This window comes from Cyprinodon variegatus, unplaced genomic scaffold (genome assembly GCF_000732505.1).
Source record: "Cyprinodon variegatus isolate N-32 unplaced genomic scaffold, C_variegatus-1.0 Scaffold17, whole genome shotgun sequence".
NCBI lineage: Eukaryota > Metazoa > Chordata > Actinopteri > Cyprinodontiformes > Cyprinodontidae > Cyprinodon > Cyprinodon variegatus.
Window position 1 is genome coordinate 202,739 of NW_015150470.1, and position 13,027 is coordinate 215,765.

The window sequence follows — 13,027 nt, forward strand, 5'->3', positions numbered from 1 at the left end:
CGTCTGAAGATGTGCATGATAGATGAATGATAACCGCTGTGCAAAATATTAAATACTCCCAGAAGTAAATGTTAGAACATTGAGGTCTAAAATAAGCTCAAATCTTGGCAGTATTGCTTTTTGTTTGGAGTTATTTTTCTATACATGAAGCATTTCTCATTTTACATCAAAGTTAGTGCAAATAATGTGTTAATTTATGTTACGTTATTTAAGCTGTTTGCATTTTATTTTTTAATTTGCCTGTGTGATTTTTGTAATGACAAGGTTAACGCGACAGCTAGGCTGTAGAAATGTTTGACTTTGCAGATCAGCCCTGCAAACATGCGTGTGTTTTATGAGACTGAGTGTAAACGATTGGAATGGAAGAATTAATCTGAAGTGTTATTTTATGTCCTGAAAAGCTGTGATAAACTACCAAATGTTCATAGAACTGTTTTGTTTTATCCAGTCGTTGCTTTGTGATGTGCACCCTTCAGTTTTACCTTAAGTTATTACAATACTCTGCTACATAAACCCACATTATTACCATGTATTTATACTTTTTAAGTACTATATGAAGCCTTGCCACAGTGGGTAATTTTTTTAAGTGTTTGGCAAACTGGTTCTAATGTACAGAATAATCCGTTTTAGAAGTCTACTGACACAAAACAGTTTTCTTTTTTGTTTTTTTTTGTTTTTATTTGGGCCTGTGACAGTGTTATTCAACAGAATCAAATGGGTAAAGGGACACCTGTATATTTTGTAATGTTTGATCCTCATTATCAAACAAGTGTAAAAAGGTGATGCACTCCTGTCTGGCTTTTGTCGCATGTGAAATAGTTTCAGTTTTGTATATTTATGGTATTAACATTAAATAAAATTTGAAAGAAGTGATATTTGTTATTTCATTTTAGATGCATTTAAGTTCAGTTTGCAGACAAAGACTCCTTGTTCAGGAGTCTCCCATCCAGATCACTTTAAAAGCCTTAGCTGAACTTTACCACCATTAGGGAAACAATTTCTTTAAAAATTTCTGTTTAAAATACTGTTGAGGATCATCTTTAGGTCTTAACCATATAAACGCTTTTTGAAGGATAAAATGCGTGGAACTGGGAGGAATTTATATACTCATCTGGTACATAACTATTTATGGATCAATGCTTCTATAAGTTTTTTCGTATGTCTGGTTTGATCTCCTTTAACCCACAGCCAGAGGCAGTTTGCACTGTACCTGGTTCTGCTGGAGGTTTCTTTCTGTTAAAAGGGAGTTCTTGCTCATCACTGTCACTGCATGCATGCTCGGTGGGAGTGACTGTTCTAGAGTCAATGGAATAATGAAAGTAAAAATCTACTGTTGCCTGCTGCTCATCAGAGAGGAATGAATTCTGTAAAGCCACTAACTCAATTGGTTTCATTAGAAAATCTTTAACTAATCTGACTGTATGATCTGAATGAATCGTGTCTATAAAGTGTCATGAGATGATGTGATTTGAATTAGCACTATGTAAATAAACTGAATTGAATGTAAATAATTTCTTTATATTTACTGCAGAATTTCCTTCATGAAAAAGTTGTGTATTCCTAAATGTTTATTTACATGTGGACATTTATTTTTCCTCAACATCGTTGAACAAAAAAAAAAAAAGCAGTTTCAAGTTTAACAAGATTCAAAACTTGGACACAAAATCTAAAAAAACAAATCACTGTGTACCTTTTGCATATTTGCCATGCTGCTGTTAAAATTAAAGGTTATTTCAAATAATATCAGTGAAAGACGTCCAAACGCACACCGCTGCAAACAGACTCATATAAAATATGGATTTTGAAATCTGTATTAAGTGCATAAGTAACGTCTGTCTTAGTGCTTTTAAAAAACAGCTTGAAATTTTAACATAAACGTGTAGGACCCTTGCAGTCCTGTGCAACAATCCTTTGTCACTAGGTGTCAGTGTCTCCTCAGAAACTTCCGAGTACATGTCAAACTGCAGTTTATACACAATTTTTATTTTGCAGAAGACAAGAAATTAATTTTACATAATTGATCCCTTTCTATTTATCAGTCTCATAACTGCTTTAGTCACTGAGGTAAAATATTTTGGGGTGAACCTGGATTCAAACTAAAATTTCAAGATGCTTGTTAAGTTTATTACTGAGTTCAACCTTTATTATAAACTTTAAACATAATAGAAAGTTTAGCTAAGACATTCATGCATGCACTTTACTTTCCAATATTCTGTGTCATCTGTTGGAGAAACAGGTGACGGCTATTTGTGTTGGTCCAAATAGACTCTTATACTGCTTGAAAAAAAACATTGTACTGTAATCACTTGTATCAGAAAAAAATTAATTTTTTGAGCTTTGAAACTTGTAAATATTTTAAATCTGTATCTTTTATAAAATAGTAAACACTCTGGTCCCTCCACTACTATCTGATTTTGTCTATATTTATCCTTTGAAGTTGATTCAAACAGTTACATTTCAGTTCAGAAATACTTTATGATCCCAAAGGTAAATCAAATGATGTCGTAACTCATAGTTAAGTTTTTTCAATGTGTTGTTTCATATAGTAATAGCAGTAAGCAGGTCTTTGTAGATCTTCTGTAGCAGTCTGTCTTGTACCAGAGCTGTCAGAGATCCTACAATTCTACCGTACTGTCATCCAGCATGCTGCATTTTTTTTTATCCCATCTAAAAACTGTCATCATTGACTATATGCAGACACGCATACAGTGAGGACCATTTTTCCAATTTCAGCATCAAATTGAGGACCTGCTGTTGTATAAGTGAGAAAATTTTGCTGGTTTGCATGAACTGATATGAAAGACGTTCGGTTTAGGGCAAAAGTGTAAAATGGGGTTCAGGGTGGAGTATTTGGAGTATGGGTAGTTGCTTGTAATACCTGTTTAGGATTGTTTTTGGGTAAGCTTATGACCTTCCTGAGGACCAACGGGCCTTGTTGGGACCAGAGGCTAGTTCTAATGTGATGCGCCCCCCACCCAATTTTAATCTTAGGGAGTCAATTTAATGGAATGGTGAAAATTAACTTTGGGTTAAAGAAATGTACTGGTAAAGGTTAGGCTTAGGGTACATGTCAGGCTTAGGTACAAATGTAGTAACTTCAATGAATATAAGTCAAAGTGAAGTCTTATTATGCATACAAATACAAACTTGTGTGTGTGTGTGTTCTTGTTTATGTTACCTATTGTGTGATGTAAATAGAGATTATGTTTTGTTCTGTTGTTTTATTTATCTCTTTTTAAGACAGGGATGTATCATATGCTATAATCTGAAAAAATTGCATCAAATGGCATTAATGTTTGAGCTATGCACTGTCACCTTTTAAATAAAGTTTTATTATTATGAGCAATATAAGCATGCATCACATGTGCTGCTGTTCATTTGTTAATGTAACAAAAATATACTTTAAGAAACACTAGATAATCCTCCTTGAAGCAAATTCATTTCCCTTGTAGTTTCAATCATTCCCATCAGTCAGCAAAATAATTAAGTGTATTATTGCACATAAGACACAAATTATTAATGAAGAAAAGCACAGAAAACTTGAATTATAACAGTTGCAGTCAAGCTTGGAGCATGAATTATGGAAAAATATTCTCTAAAAAAAATTATGCTGCTTTAAAAGAGTTAAATTTAAGTGCAAAATGCTGCCAAAGGTGCTGTATGGAACAGAAATACTATGAAAAAGCAAAGATATGAAATAGATATCCACCTTGACGAAGTAACACTGAAATGTGAGCAAACCTAGAAATGTATGCATCAAAAGCAAAATCAATAGAAGCAAAAATCACATAATGGGAACTGGAACAATAAAATGTGTGGCCAGTAAAGCTTATTCGACAGGTTTCATTCTCAAACCCAGTCACACATAACCAATTAATAAAGAAAACTCAAATCTCAGCTTTTGTGCAGCAAAGTTAGGACAAAAAATGTAAAAAAAAAAAAAAAACATAGCGATTGAAATATTATAACAAGATTATTTCTGGTGCTTATCTAAAACAGTACTCTAGGGCAAAAGTTATCATGAATCTCGATGTAAGATTCCTGGTTCAAGAAATGTAATTTCAGCAAAATATGTTTTTTGGCAAATAGCATTAATAAGAATCTGCTAGTGGTTTGCTGGTTGAAAATATCTGGAATTTTGCTCACTCTTCCAAAAACATTTTTGAAAACCATTCAGAAGTCTTTTTAATTTCTGTAGCTTGTTTTGTGGTGGTCGTGTTGATTGAAATCTTGCAAACATCCATAATACAAGCAATGCTACTTATACATAAGTGACATATCCACAACTTATTTCTTTAATCTACTTTTCATTTTTTAAGGATTGTAAAATGACAACAAAAATAAATTTGTACAAAAAAATGAATGTGTAACCTCCTGATCTATAACAATTTTAGAAATGTCACATAATATTGATAGAAAAATAGAAATTTTTCTACTTAATATCACAAGCTTTTTTTTTTTTTTGTAACACTCTTTTATCCAGAATGGGAAAACCCTGAGGGAAGTCCTTCTCTTCCTTCCATTCATATCTACAAGTGTGCACACCCTGAAAATTCCGCCAAAGGTGATTTCCTGCTCTTCCTGGACATTTCTTTAAGGCTCAAAACAGACAGATAAGGCTTTTCCCCTCCTCGATCTCCTCCTGAACCTTATCGCTGGATGTGGCGATCTCGGCCTGTGCAGACAAGACAGAGCAAAGAAAAGTTGCAAGCGTTCCTCCTATCGCTGCGTAGAAGGCCCAGCCAAGTGAGCACAGGGCAGGCCTGAAGGGCGAGGCCTCCTTTCCACAGAACTGCATCACCTTTTCCGAACCCCAGCCTGCAGGGTACAGCATCAGGCCAACTATGAGCAGCAGGCCTAGGGTGAGAGAAGGGATCATGCATTGAGCTGATTGTTTTTGTTATAGATAGATGTATTTATTTTAAAAGTACACTTGAAGTAAAAAAAAACTTTGCTTGAGTAGATAAATATATATGAAATTTGTGATCACTGTAAAATGTAAAAATAGATTTATAGAAATGCATATATATTCATGCTTGTTGCCCTTAAGTGGGGTATGTATATATGTGTAGGGGCATGCATGTGTTCTAGAGATATGATGTGTGTGTGTGTGTGTGTGTGTGTGTGTGTGTGTGTGTGTGTGTGTGTGTGTGTGCGTGTGTGTGTGTGTTAGTGTGTGTGTGTGTGTGTAGCTTCACAGTCCATTTGCAAGCTTCACAGCTGTTTGAAGGAAATGCTGGTATGAATGAGTTTGGATGTTTAAGGTTAAGGTCCTGATATAATAATAAACACTCACTTGGAGGTGTGAGAAACATCTCATTTTAGACTTCGCCCTTGGAGAAATGTAGTGCAACTAGGTTGTGAAACTAGATATTGCAGCTTGCAGAGTTACGTAAAAGGAGTAGCTTGATGCGCTGACCACAGCAACAAGTCAGCTGTCATCATCTTTTTATGTTTTCAGTTCCACTTTGATTTGTGTTATTATGTGTTTTCTTGTTCATTGGTTCAATCGGTAGAATTATTAAACGACATGGGGTAATTTAACACATTAATTAAATTAAATTTAAATTAATTATAATAAAGTCAAAAATCTTGGAGTTATTTTTGATCAGGACCTGTCATTTAAATTCCATATCAAAAAGGTTTCTAAAATGTCCTTTCATCTGGACAATGTTTAAAAAAAATAGAAATATCCTGTCCAGGGGTGATGCTGAGAAACTAGTCCGTGCATTTGTTACTTCAGGGCTGCACTATTGTAATTTTTTACTATCAGGTAGTCCACATACGTAGTTAAAAGCCTTCAGCTGATCGAAAATGCTGCAGCCAGAGTTCTGATAAAAATTAAAAAGATAGACATATCTCTCCTGTTTTAGCTTCTCTTCATTGGCTTCCTGTTAAATCCAGAATAGAATTTAAAATCCTCCTTCTCACATATAGAGCCTTAAATGGCCAAGCTCCATCTTAGATCAGAGATATGATTGTTCTTTATGTTCCTAACAGAGCACTTTGCTCTCAATCTACAGGTTTACTAGTGGTTCCTAGAATTTCTAAAAGTAGAATGGGAGGCAGATCTTTTAGTTATCAGGCTCCTCTCCTGTGGAACCAACTAACAGTTTTAGTCCGTGAGGCAGACACCCTGTCTACTTCTAAGGGTAGGCTTAAACTTTTCTTTTTTGATAAAGCTTATAGTTAGAGTGGCTCAGGTTATCCTGAGTTATTTCTATAGTTAGCCTGCTATAGACTTAGACTTCTGGAGGACATCGGGACCCCTTTTTCATCATTCTGCTTCATTCTATCTCTATTTTCCCACTCTGCTGAATCTGTTATTTCAATCTCATTATGCTCTTTCTGCTTTTTCTCATAGTAGCTTTACCTTATCTGTTCCTATTTGGCTGTGACACCATCCTGGCCTTTCGTATCTTTGCTTCTGTCTCCTTGAACACAAGTTGGCCTCTGCAGATGGCCGCTCACACTGAGTCTGGTTCTGCTGGAGGTTTCTTCCTGTTAAAAGGGAGTTTTTCCTCTCAAAACTTGCTACAAGCATGCTTAGTGTGAGGGATTGCCAGTAATTGAGTCGATGCAATCAACTGGTTTTCCTTAGATAGAAAACTTTGAATCAATTTGACTTTATGATCTGGTAAACTGTAAAATGCCTTGAGATGATGTGTTGTGAATTGGCGCTATAGAAATAAACTGAATTGAAGAGAGAATTTTCCAATTAGGCAGTCTTGTATTTTTTTAGTTGCTCTTTATTCCCCCCGTGTGCTGTTCTCCTTTTCCTTAGTTCCTTGTGGTTACTTCTGTCTACACCTGCTCCCTATTATATAATTAGTCCTCACATATCCCATTTCTGTCTCCCATATATACACCATGTATATGGAGTATATATACTGTAAAAGAAACCAAAAACCTGTTTTTTGATTTCCTGTATTTTGTTTCTGTTACCTTTTTTCATTAAATCAGCAACACTCATCTCTCCCTCCTCGCCTCTGCATTGTGGTCCTTAATCAACCTTCACCCCACCTTGACAAAAATTATTTTTAATGTTTGCCATTTCTATCTCTCCCTTTTCTCTTAGCCATCATAACATCAATCATGGATGAACTTAGAACATGAAAACACAGCTAAAAAAATGATTATGGTAACTGGAGTTTAGCAAACATTCATTGCAAACCAAAAGTCCCTCCCATGAAAGTGTTATGATTTTTATAAATAGAAATTTTGTGGCTTTGTTTTTTCTATTTTTAATCAATTTTCAGCCATTGTTAAAAAGCTTTGCAACTGCAATTTTGCATTTAAAAAAAACCATACAGTACTTTAAAGAAGCATGTAATATTTCAGGGGATAGTCTGGTGCACCAGAAACGAAAGTATTACCACTAAACATCACAAAATAAAAAATATGGTTAGAATTGTTTTTCAGCAGTTTCCCTGCAATGCAATTATTCCCAAGAAGGGGTATCTTGGCTCTGCAGTGAGTTGGTGTGATCCATGAAACTTCCTATGAATCTCCAAATAGATAAAACAATGCTTTCTAGTTAATTAATGTTGTGAAAACATTTTCTGGGATTTTAATGTGACAGTTTATCATCTAAAACAAGAGCATTTTCAGAGCCCAGTCAACTGCTTATATTATGTTTTTGCAAGTATGATGTCTCTTAATCTCAGTGCTTTAGTAATGCAGCCATTGGATTTAGAAGTAAGAAATAATTATATATTTCCTTTAAATATCTTCCTGTGGTTTTATTCTCTGGAGTTTAAACTCTTTAATAAAATCCACGAGAATACTTTCAAACTAACAAGACCTCACTTGAGGTGTGGAGGCACCCAGCACTCTCCCACCCCCACCTTTTGCTAAACCCTGGCTGTGAGTCAGCTAAAAACAAGTAACAACTTTTCCCTCGCCTGCATGAAGGACAAAAATATATTAAAATTACAGTTGAGAATCCAAAAGAAGATATTCAATAAAAAGCTCTCTGCAAGCTCTTTTTATTATAGATTTATGCATTAAAATCTAAATACTATTATATATATCGCTATACAATATTAGACTAATTCTAATAATCTACATCTTATTTCAGGTATATTTTATTCAGTTTTAAACTAAAGTATTAAGATTATGCTGTGTGTATTGTTTGAAAATATAGTGATAATAAAGTTAATCTGTAGAATTTTTTTGTGATCACTTTTCAATAAATTTTCATTAGATACTGCCCACAAATACAGAGCTGTTCCGAGTTACAAAGAAACATTGCATATTTACCTCCAATAGCCTGGAGCAGTCCACAGATATTGAATAGGCTCTTCTTCTTGATGCTTTGAAAACACAACGTGAAGATGGAGATGCAAGCGACACACCCGAGCACCAGTGTCCCAGCAGCCAGAAACAACATGGCGGCCTGCCAGAATTTACTGGCCACTTCCTCAAATGTGTCTGTGTACGGCCCACAGCTGACCCCAACTCCATAGGCCCCGATGGGAAGGCAGCGGCTGTAGAGGCCAAGAGATGACCGGTACCCCCTTACATCCAATTCTCCCTTGTTTACATCTGGCTCCGACTTTGGGTGTCCCAGAAGCCAGTCGGGGCTCATGAAGGCGACAAGCTCCACAAAGGCTACTATGATACTGAGCAGGGTCCACAGCAGGGAGCGGCATGTTACAATAACATGACACATATTTTTTTACCTCTGAGAAGGTAAGCACCAGTTCAAAAAATGGCGTAAAACCTCGTAAGAATTCCTCTCTGTCTAAACAAAACGGTCAGGGAGGTTCCCTGCTTAAACCAAGATGGACTGAAGATCCTCGCAGAGCAGATCTTGGTCCCTTCTATCATCTATGTTTTCCTTTTCAGAGTTTCCCTCCACCCTTGGAGACGAGATGGTCATCTGAAGAACTTACACAGCTTCATTTAGCTGTAGTATTGCCTGGAAAACGAAGAAGGAGAGATATAAGAAAATATCAATCAAAATGTTCCCATGCTCTAGTAATCATCAAGTTTTCATCCACTGGTCCTCATTATGCTCTTTTCATTTCCTTACTACCAACCAAACTACCTTAGACGCTACTTCAGACCATCAGCCAGCTGTGAGCATAACATGAGCAATAATCCCAGATGGTTCTCAGAACAGTCATGATGAATCACACACACATAACTTGTTGAAATGACACAGTTAATCTTATCATATCCTCAGACCTCTCTGTGCTGAATTTATGCCGGGACACAACAGGAGACTTGTGTGAGCAGCTGTCAGCACAGATCAGAGCAGAGCTTTGTTACAGCATGCCACATCTGACAGCAACAGAAAAACATGCAAGCAGCAGATACTGCTTAGATAGAGTGGAGTGTTTCTGTTAGCGTCTCAAAGGCCATACATGATGAGCTCTATCTATCAGAGCCCTCCTATGTGAAAACAGCTTATATTTATTTCAGCATGAGTCACTGAATTTCACTGGAAGCACTTTTAATACTGTTGCAGTGTTATAATTTAGCTGCCAATTCATTATGATGACATAAAGCAAGAAAACAAAAACAAAACACTTTTAGTATCTTGTTTATAGAGTGCCTTATTGGTTTAAGTTTGGCTGTTTTAGTTGGTCCGGAGAGGTCTCAGTAGGTCTCAGTTTCATAAAAAACATGTTAGTTTGCATTTCTAAACTTATTGACATTAAAGTTAAGGAGTCTACCCAATGCATACCACCAGCATATGAGTCTGCTTCGGCATTTAAAGAGGTCTCTAAATGATTTGATATTAACTATGCCATTGTACAGAAAATGGTCTACAAGTAAAAGACATTCATAACAACTTCCAATAATCCAAAACATGTAAAACATCATTAGAAGACCTGCAACAGGTTATCTGGGCATAAAGGTCAGAATTTGTTTTCTAGAGAGCATATGAACCAAAACCTGGACATTTTGGATAATATTCCTTGGAGAGATGAGTACAACATAGCATTATGTTAATACCAGAGTAGAGAAAATGTTTAGCATAATATTGTCGAGCACTCAGAACGTAGGACCCAGAATTCAAGCAGACAGATCAGGATAATTTCAAAACAAGCATTTATTAAAATGTTAACATATGGCTGCTTGTCAGCTGGGGCCAGCTCACTGGATACTCTGGTAAAGTTCAGTCTCACCCCAGAGGAAGGAGTTAAGTCCAGAGGTATATTTTCTCTGTAGCTTGCAACGAAGCCGCTTCCAGAGTCCCAGGACATAAGTGGAGCAGAACAGACGCAATCGAAACCCAGAAGTCCCGGGAGCAGAAACTAGTCAAGATCAGATTATCAGAAAATCACAAGAAGGCTAGAAAACACTGCGATCGTTAGTTTCTCTTATTTCATATATTAATATTTGCTATTTACTCACTATAAAAGTTTTCACTCAGCCTGGTTCACCTGCAAGGCCACACAATTCCCCTGTGTGAGGGTGTTTTTAGACAAGATATACATTCTTCTCATAACAAACCAGATTCTTTCTCAAGGCTTATTCATAACATGTTACTGTTTAACCACAACTTTCCATTATTGTAAGAAAGGGGGAATAGATGCTGCTCAGGTAGAACAGGGCTGATTACCAAGCAATAAGGGCTGTATGATGAACTGTTCTCTCTTTGCAAAGATCATGACAAAGTGCCGACCGTTCTCCATTTATTTAACTGGAGCAAATAGTTGAACACTTTTTTCCCACTTCAACTCTCACACTTGGCTCGAATACTCTGGTACCAATGGATGGGAACAGGTAGCTTAAATAGCAGAAGGAACAGGTGGATCTAACGAGAGACAATGAGCACTGGGCATAGCTAAGCAGATGTGGAAAAGCAAGCTTAATCCAGCTATTAATGCCAAGACCATGGCAATATACTGTTCAAGGGAATATACTACATACAACCTTTGAAGTGTGGTGTATTACTTTCTACAACAGAACCTGGCCAACTCACCATCACAGAATCCACCATGAAACATACTGGGTTACAAAGGGAGCTTAAGGAAAATGTAGGACCATCTGGAAAATAATAAAGCTGGACTAGAGGTGGACCCTGAGAAATAACAATGACAACACATCGTATTACTTAAAGTGGGTTTATGACTATAATACAATTCTATTTCCTTACTTATTGGGTCATCTTACTTTTGATAAAGATTTCAGCACTTAACATTTATGAAGAGCTATGAATCACTCAGACTGGTTTGTCTGAGTCTGAGTCAGTCTCTAAAGTGCCTTTAGACGCAATATGTTGTGAATTGATGCTATATAAATAGTATTGAGTTGAATGACTGCAGCAGTATGCCAAGTTAAACCAGGAAGAATAAGCAGCAGCTTTTCATTTTGTCTGATAACATCTGAGTCACTTACAGGGAATCCACCTCTGGATTTCACTGCCCACAAAGTAACAGTGTTATCTATTTTGTTTTCAAATGGAGGGCTGATGTTTTTTCCTCTAAACATAGGAAAGAGTAGAAAACAAAATAAAAGGTTCCACTGAGCAAATAAAGAAATATGTCAAAATCAGAGATTAGGGCATGCAACTTGAGATGCAACTAGGATTTATTCTGTTAGGATGCAGTTTTTTCTGTAGTACATGGTTGTCTGCTATTTCATCCTCTCTGCTTGTCTAAAGCTAAATATCAGGAATCTTTTGTAAATTCAACATTTCTTTCTCTCAATTTACTTCTTTACCACTCCTAATTAGAGATTACATGAAACCTCAGCCAAAGTACTCTGTCTAGTGTCTACACATAATTACTAAGCCAGCTTGCAGATTGACAGTGGGAGTAAATTTCAGTTAAGTTCATGCCAAGCCAATTGGTACACAATATATAATACATTGCCTATGTCACTGTTCACTGTTTGTCACTTTGGAAACAGCAGCAATAAATAGGAAACAAACAGGAACAATCAGTAATTCTCCCCATGAGTTCTATCCTGAAGTCATCATCCTTTTAATGCAAACCTTCTATTGAGAAAAATCTCCACAATGCATACAAGGGAAATCCAACAAGCCAGATTTAAACTTATAGTACTTAAAGAGAACTGTGTCCAAAATTAAAAAAAAAATCGACCAACAGTATAATATGGTACCCGAGTCATGATTATGTGGCACAGGACAATTTGTGGAGTGCCCCATGCTATTACAATACTTTTATTTGTTTATTTTAGGCATCTTCACATACGTTAGCTGCTCTTATATTTATCGGTTTCCCCTTTGCAACAATGGTTTTACACAACAGCTAAACCACAATCTATCCCAGCCATTCAGACATCTCTAGTAATGACTGGTTATAAAACATTTAGATTTTACATAAAAACATATTTGTTTCTGAGTTTACCTTGTGCAGTATGAGTCTTTAGTTTGCTGCTGATTATAGTTTATTCAACCAGAGTGCTGCGCTTTCTGTTAAGACTACAGTGCCCACAAATTAGCAGCTCTTTCACTTCAAACTACACAGACGGAGCCATAAAATACATTTTTGGAAGGCAATTAGCAGGCTCCTTTTGTGTAGCCCTCAACTATAATAGAAAATTGTCTCTTTCTTACCGCATTGTGGCTCCCTTGTCTTTTCAGAGAATTTATTTTGAAGTGCTATGAAACCTTTAAACTACTTCTTTTGGGTTTAGAGGGATATTTTGAAGTAATATGGGAAAAGCAGGTGGATTAATCTACTGGCCAAACCTGCTACTTAATCTTATTTTTCTTTCTATCTTGCTAAATACTGTCAATTGGAGTACCTAAAAATTCTTATTCACTTTTTAAAAAGGTTCATAGTGTAAAATTACAACCCCATTTATGTATAGAAAGTATGTGTCCTCCTTTGAAGTATATGTACTTCTTTGACTTCAAGAATTGCCTTTTAAAGTTTGTATGATAGATTTCTCTGGACATGTGCCCATATTGACATGAAAACCTTATACCGTATATATGCTGCCAGGTAAACATTTGCATTGCAAAATAATAAAAAATAAATAAATTAGCCAGTTTTTCTTAAAATAAGTGCAGTTTTTTTTCTTGAGTTGAGGAGGTAAATGA

General features: G+C 36.1%; 1 protein-coding gene across 1 annotated transcript in view; it reads right to left on the minus strand.

The window, feature by feature from the left end:
• Window positions 1-1,195: 1,195 nt before the first annotated feature.
• Window positions 1,196-13,027, minus strand: part of LOC107092578 (lipoma HMGIC fusion partner-like 2 protein) — an 18,292-nt gene continuing 6,460 nt past the window's right edge. Inside the window, exons 2-3 of the mRNA XM_015387144.1 lie at window positions 8,263-8,923; window positions 1,196-4,857 (exon numbers count right to left, since the gene is read on the minus strand). Coding sequence (XP_015242630.1) covers window positions 4,601-4,857; window positions 8,263-8,674 — 669 coding nt within the window. The 5' untranslated portion in view covers window positions 8,675-8,923 and the 3' untranslated portion in view covers window positions 1,196-4,600. The remainder of the gene's footprint in view (window positions 4,858-8,262; window positions 8,924-13,027) is intronic.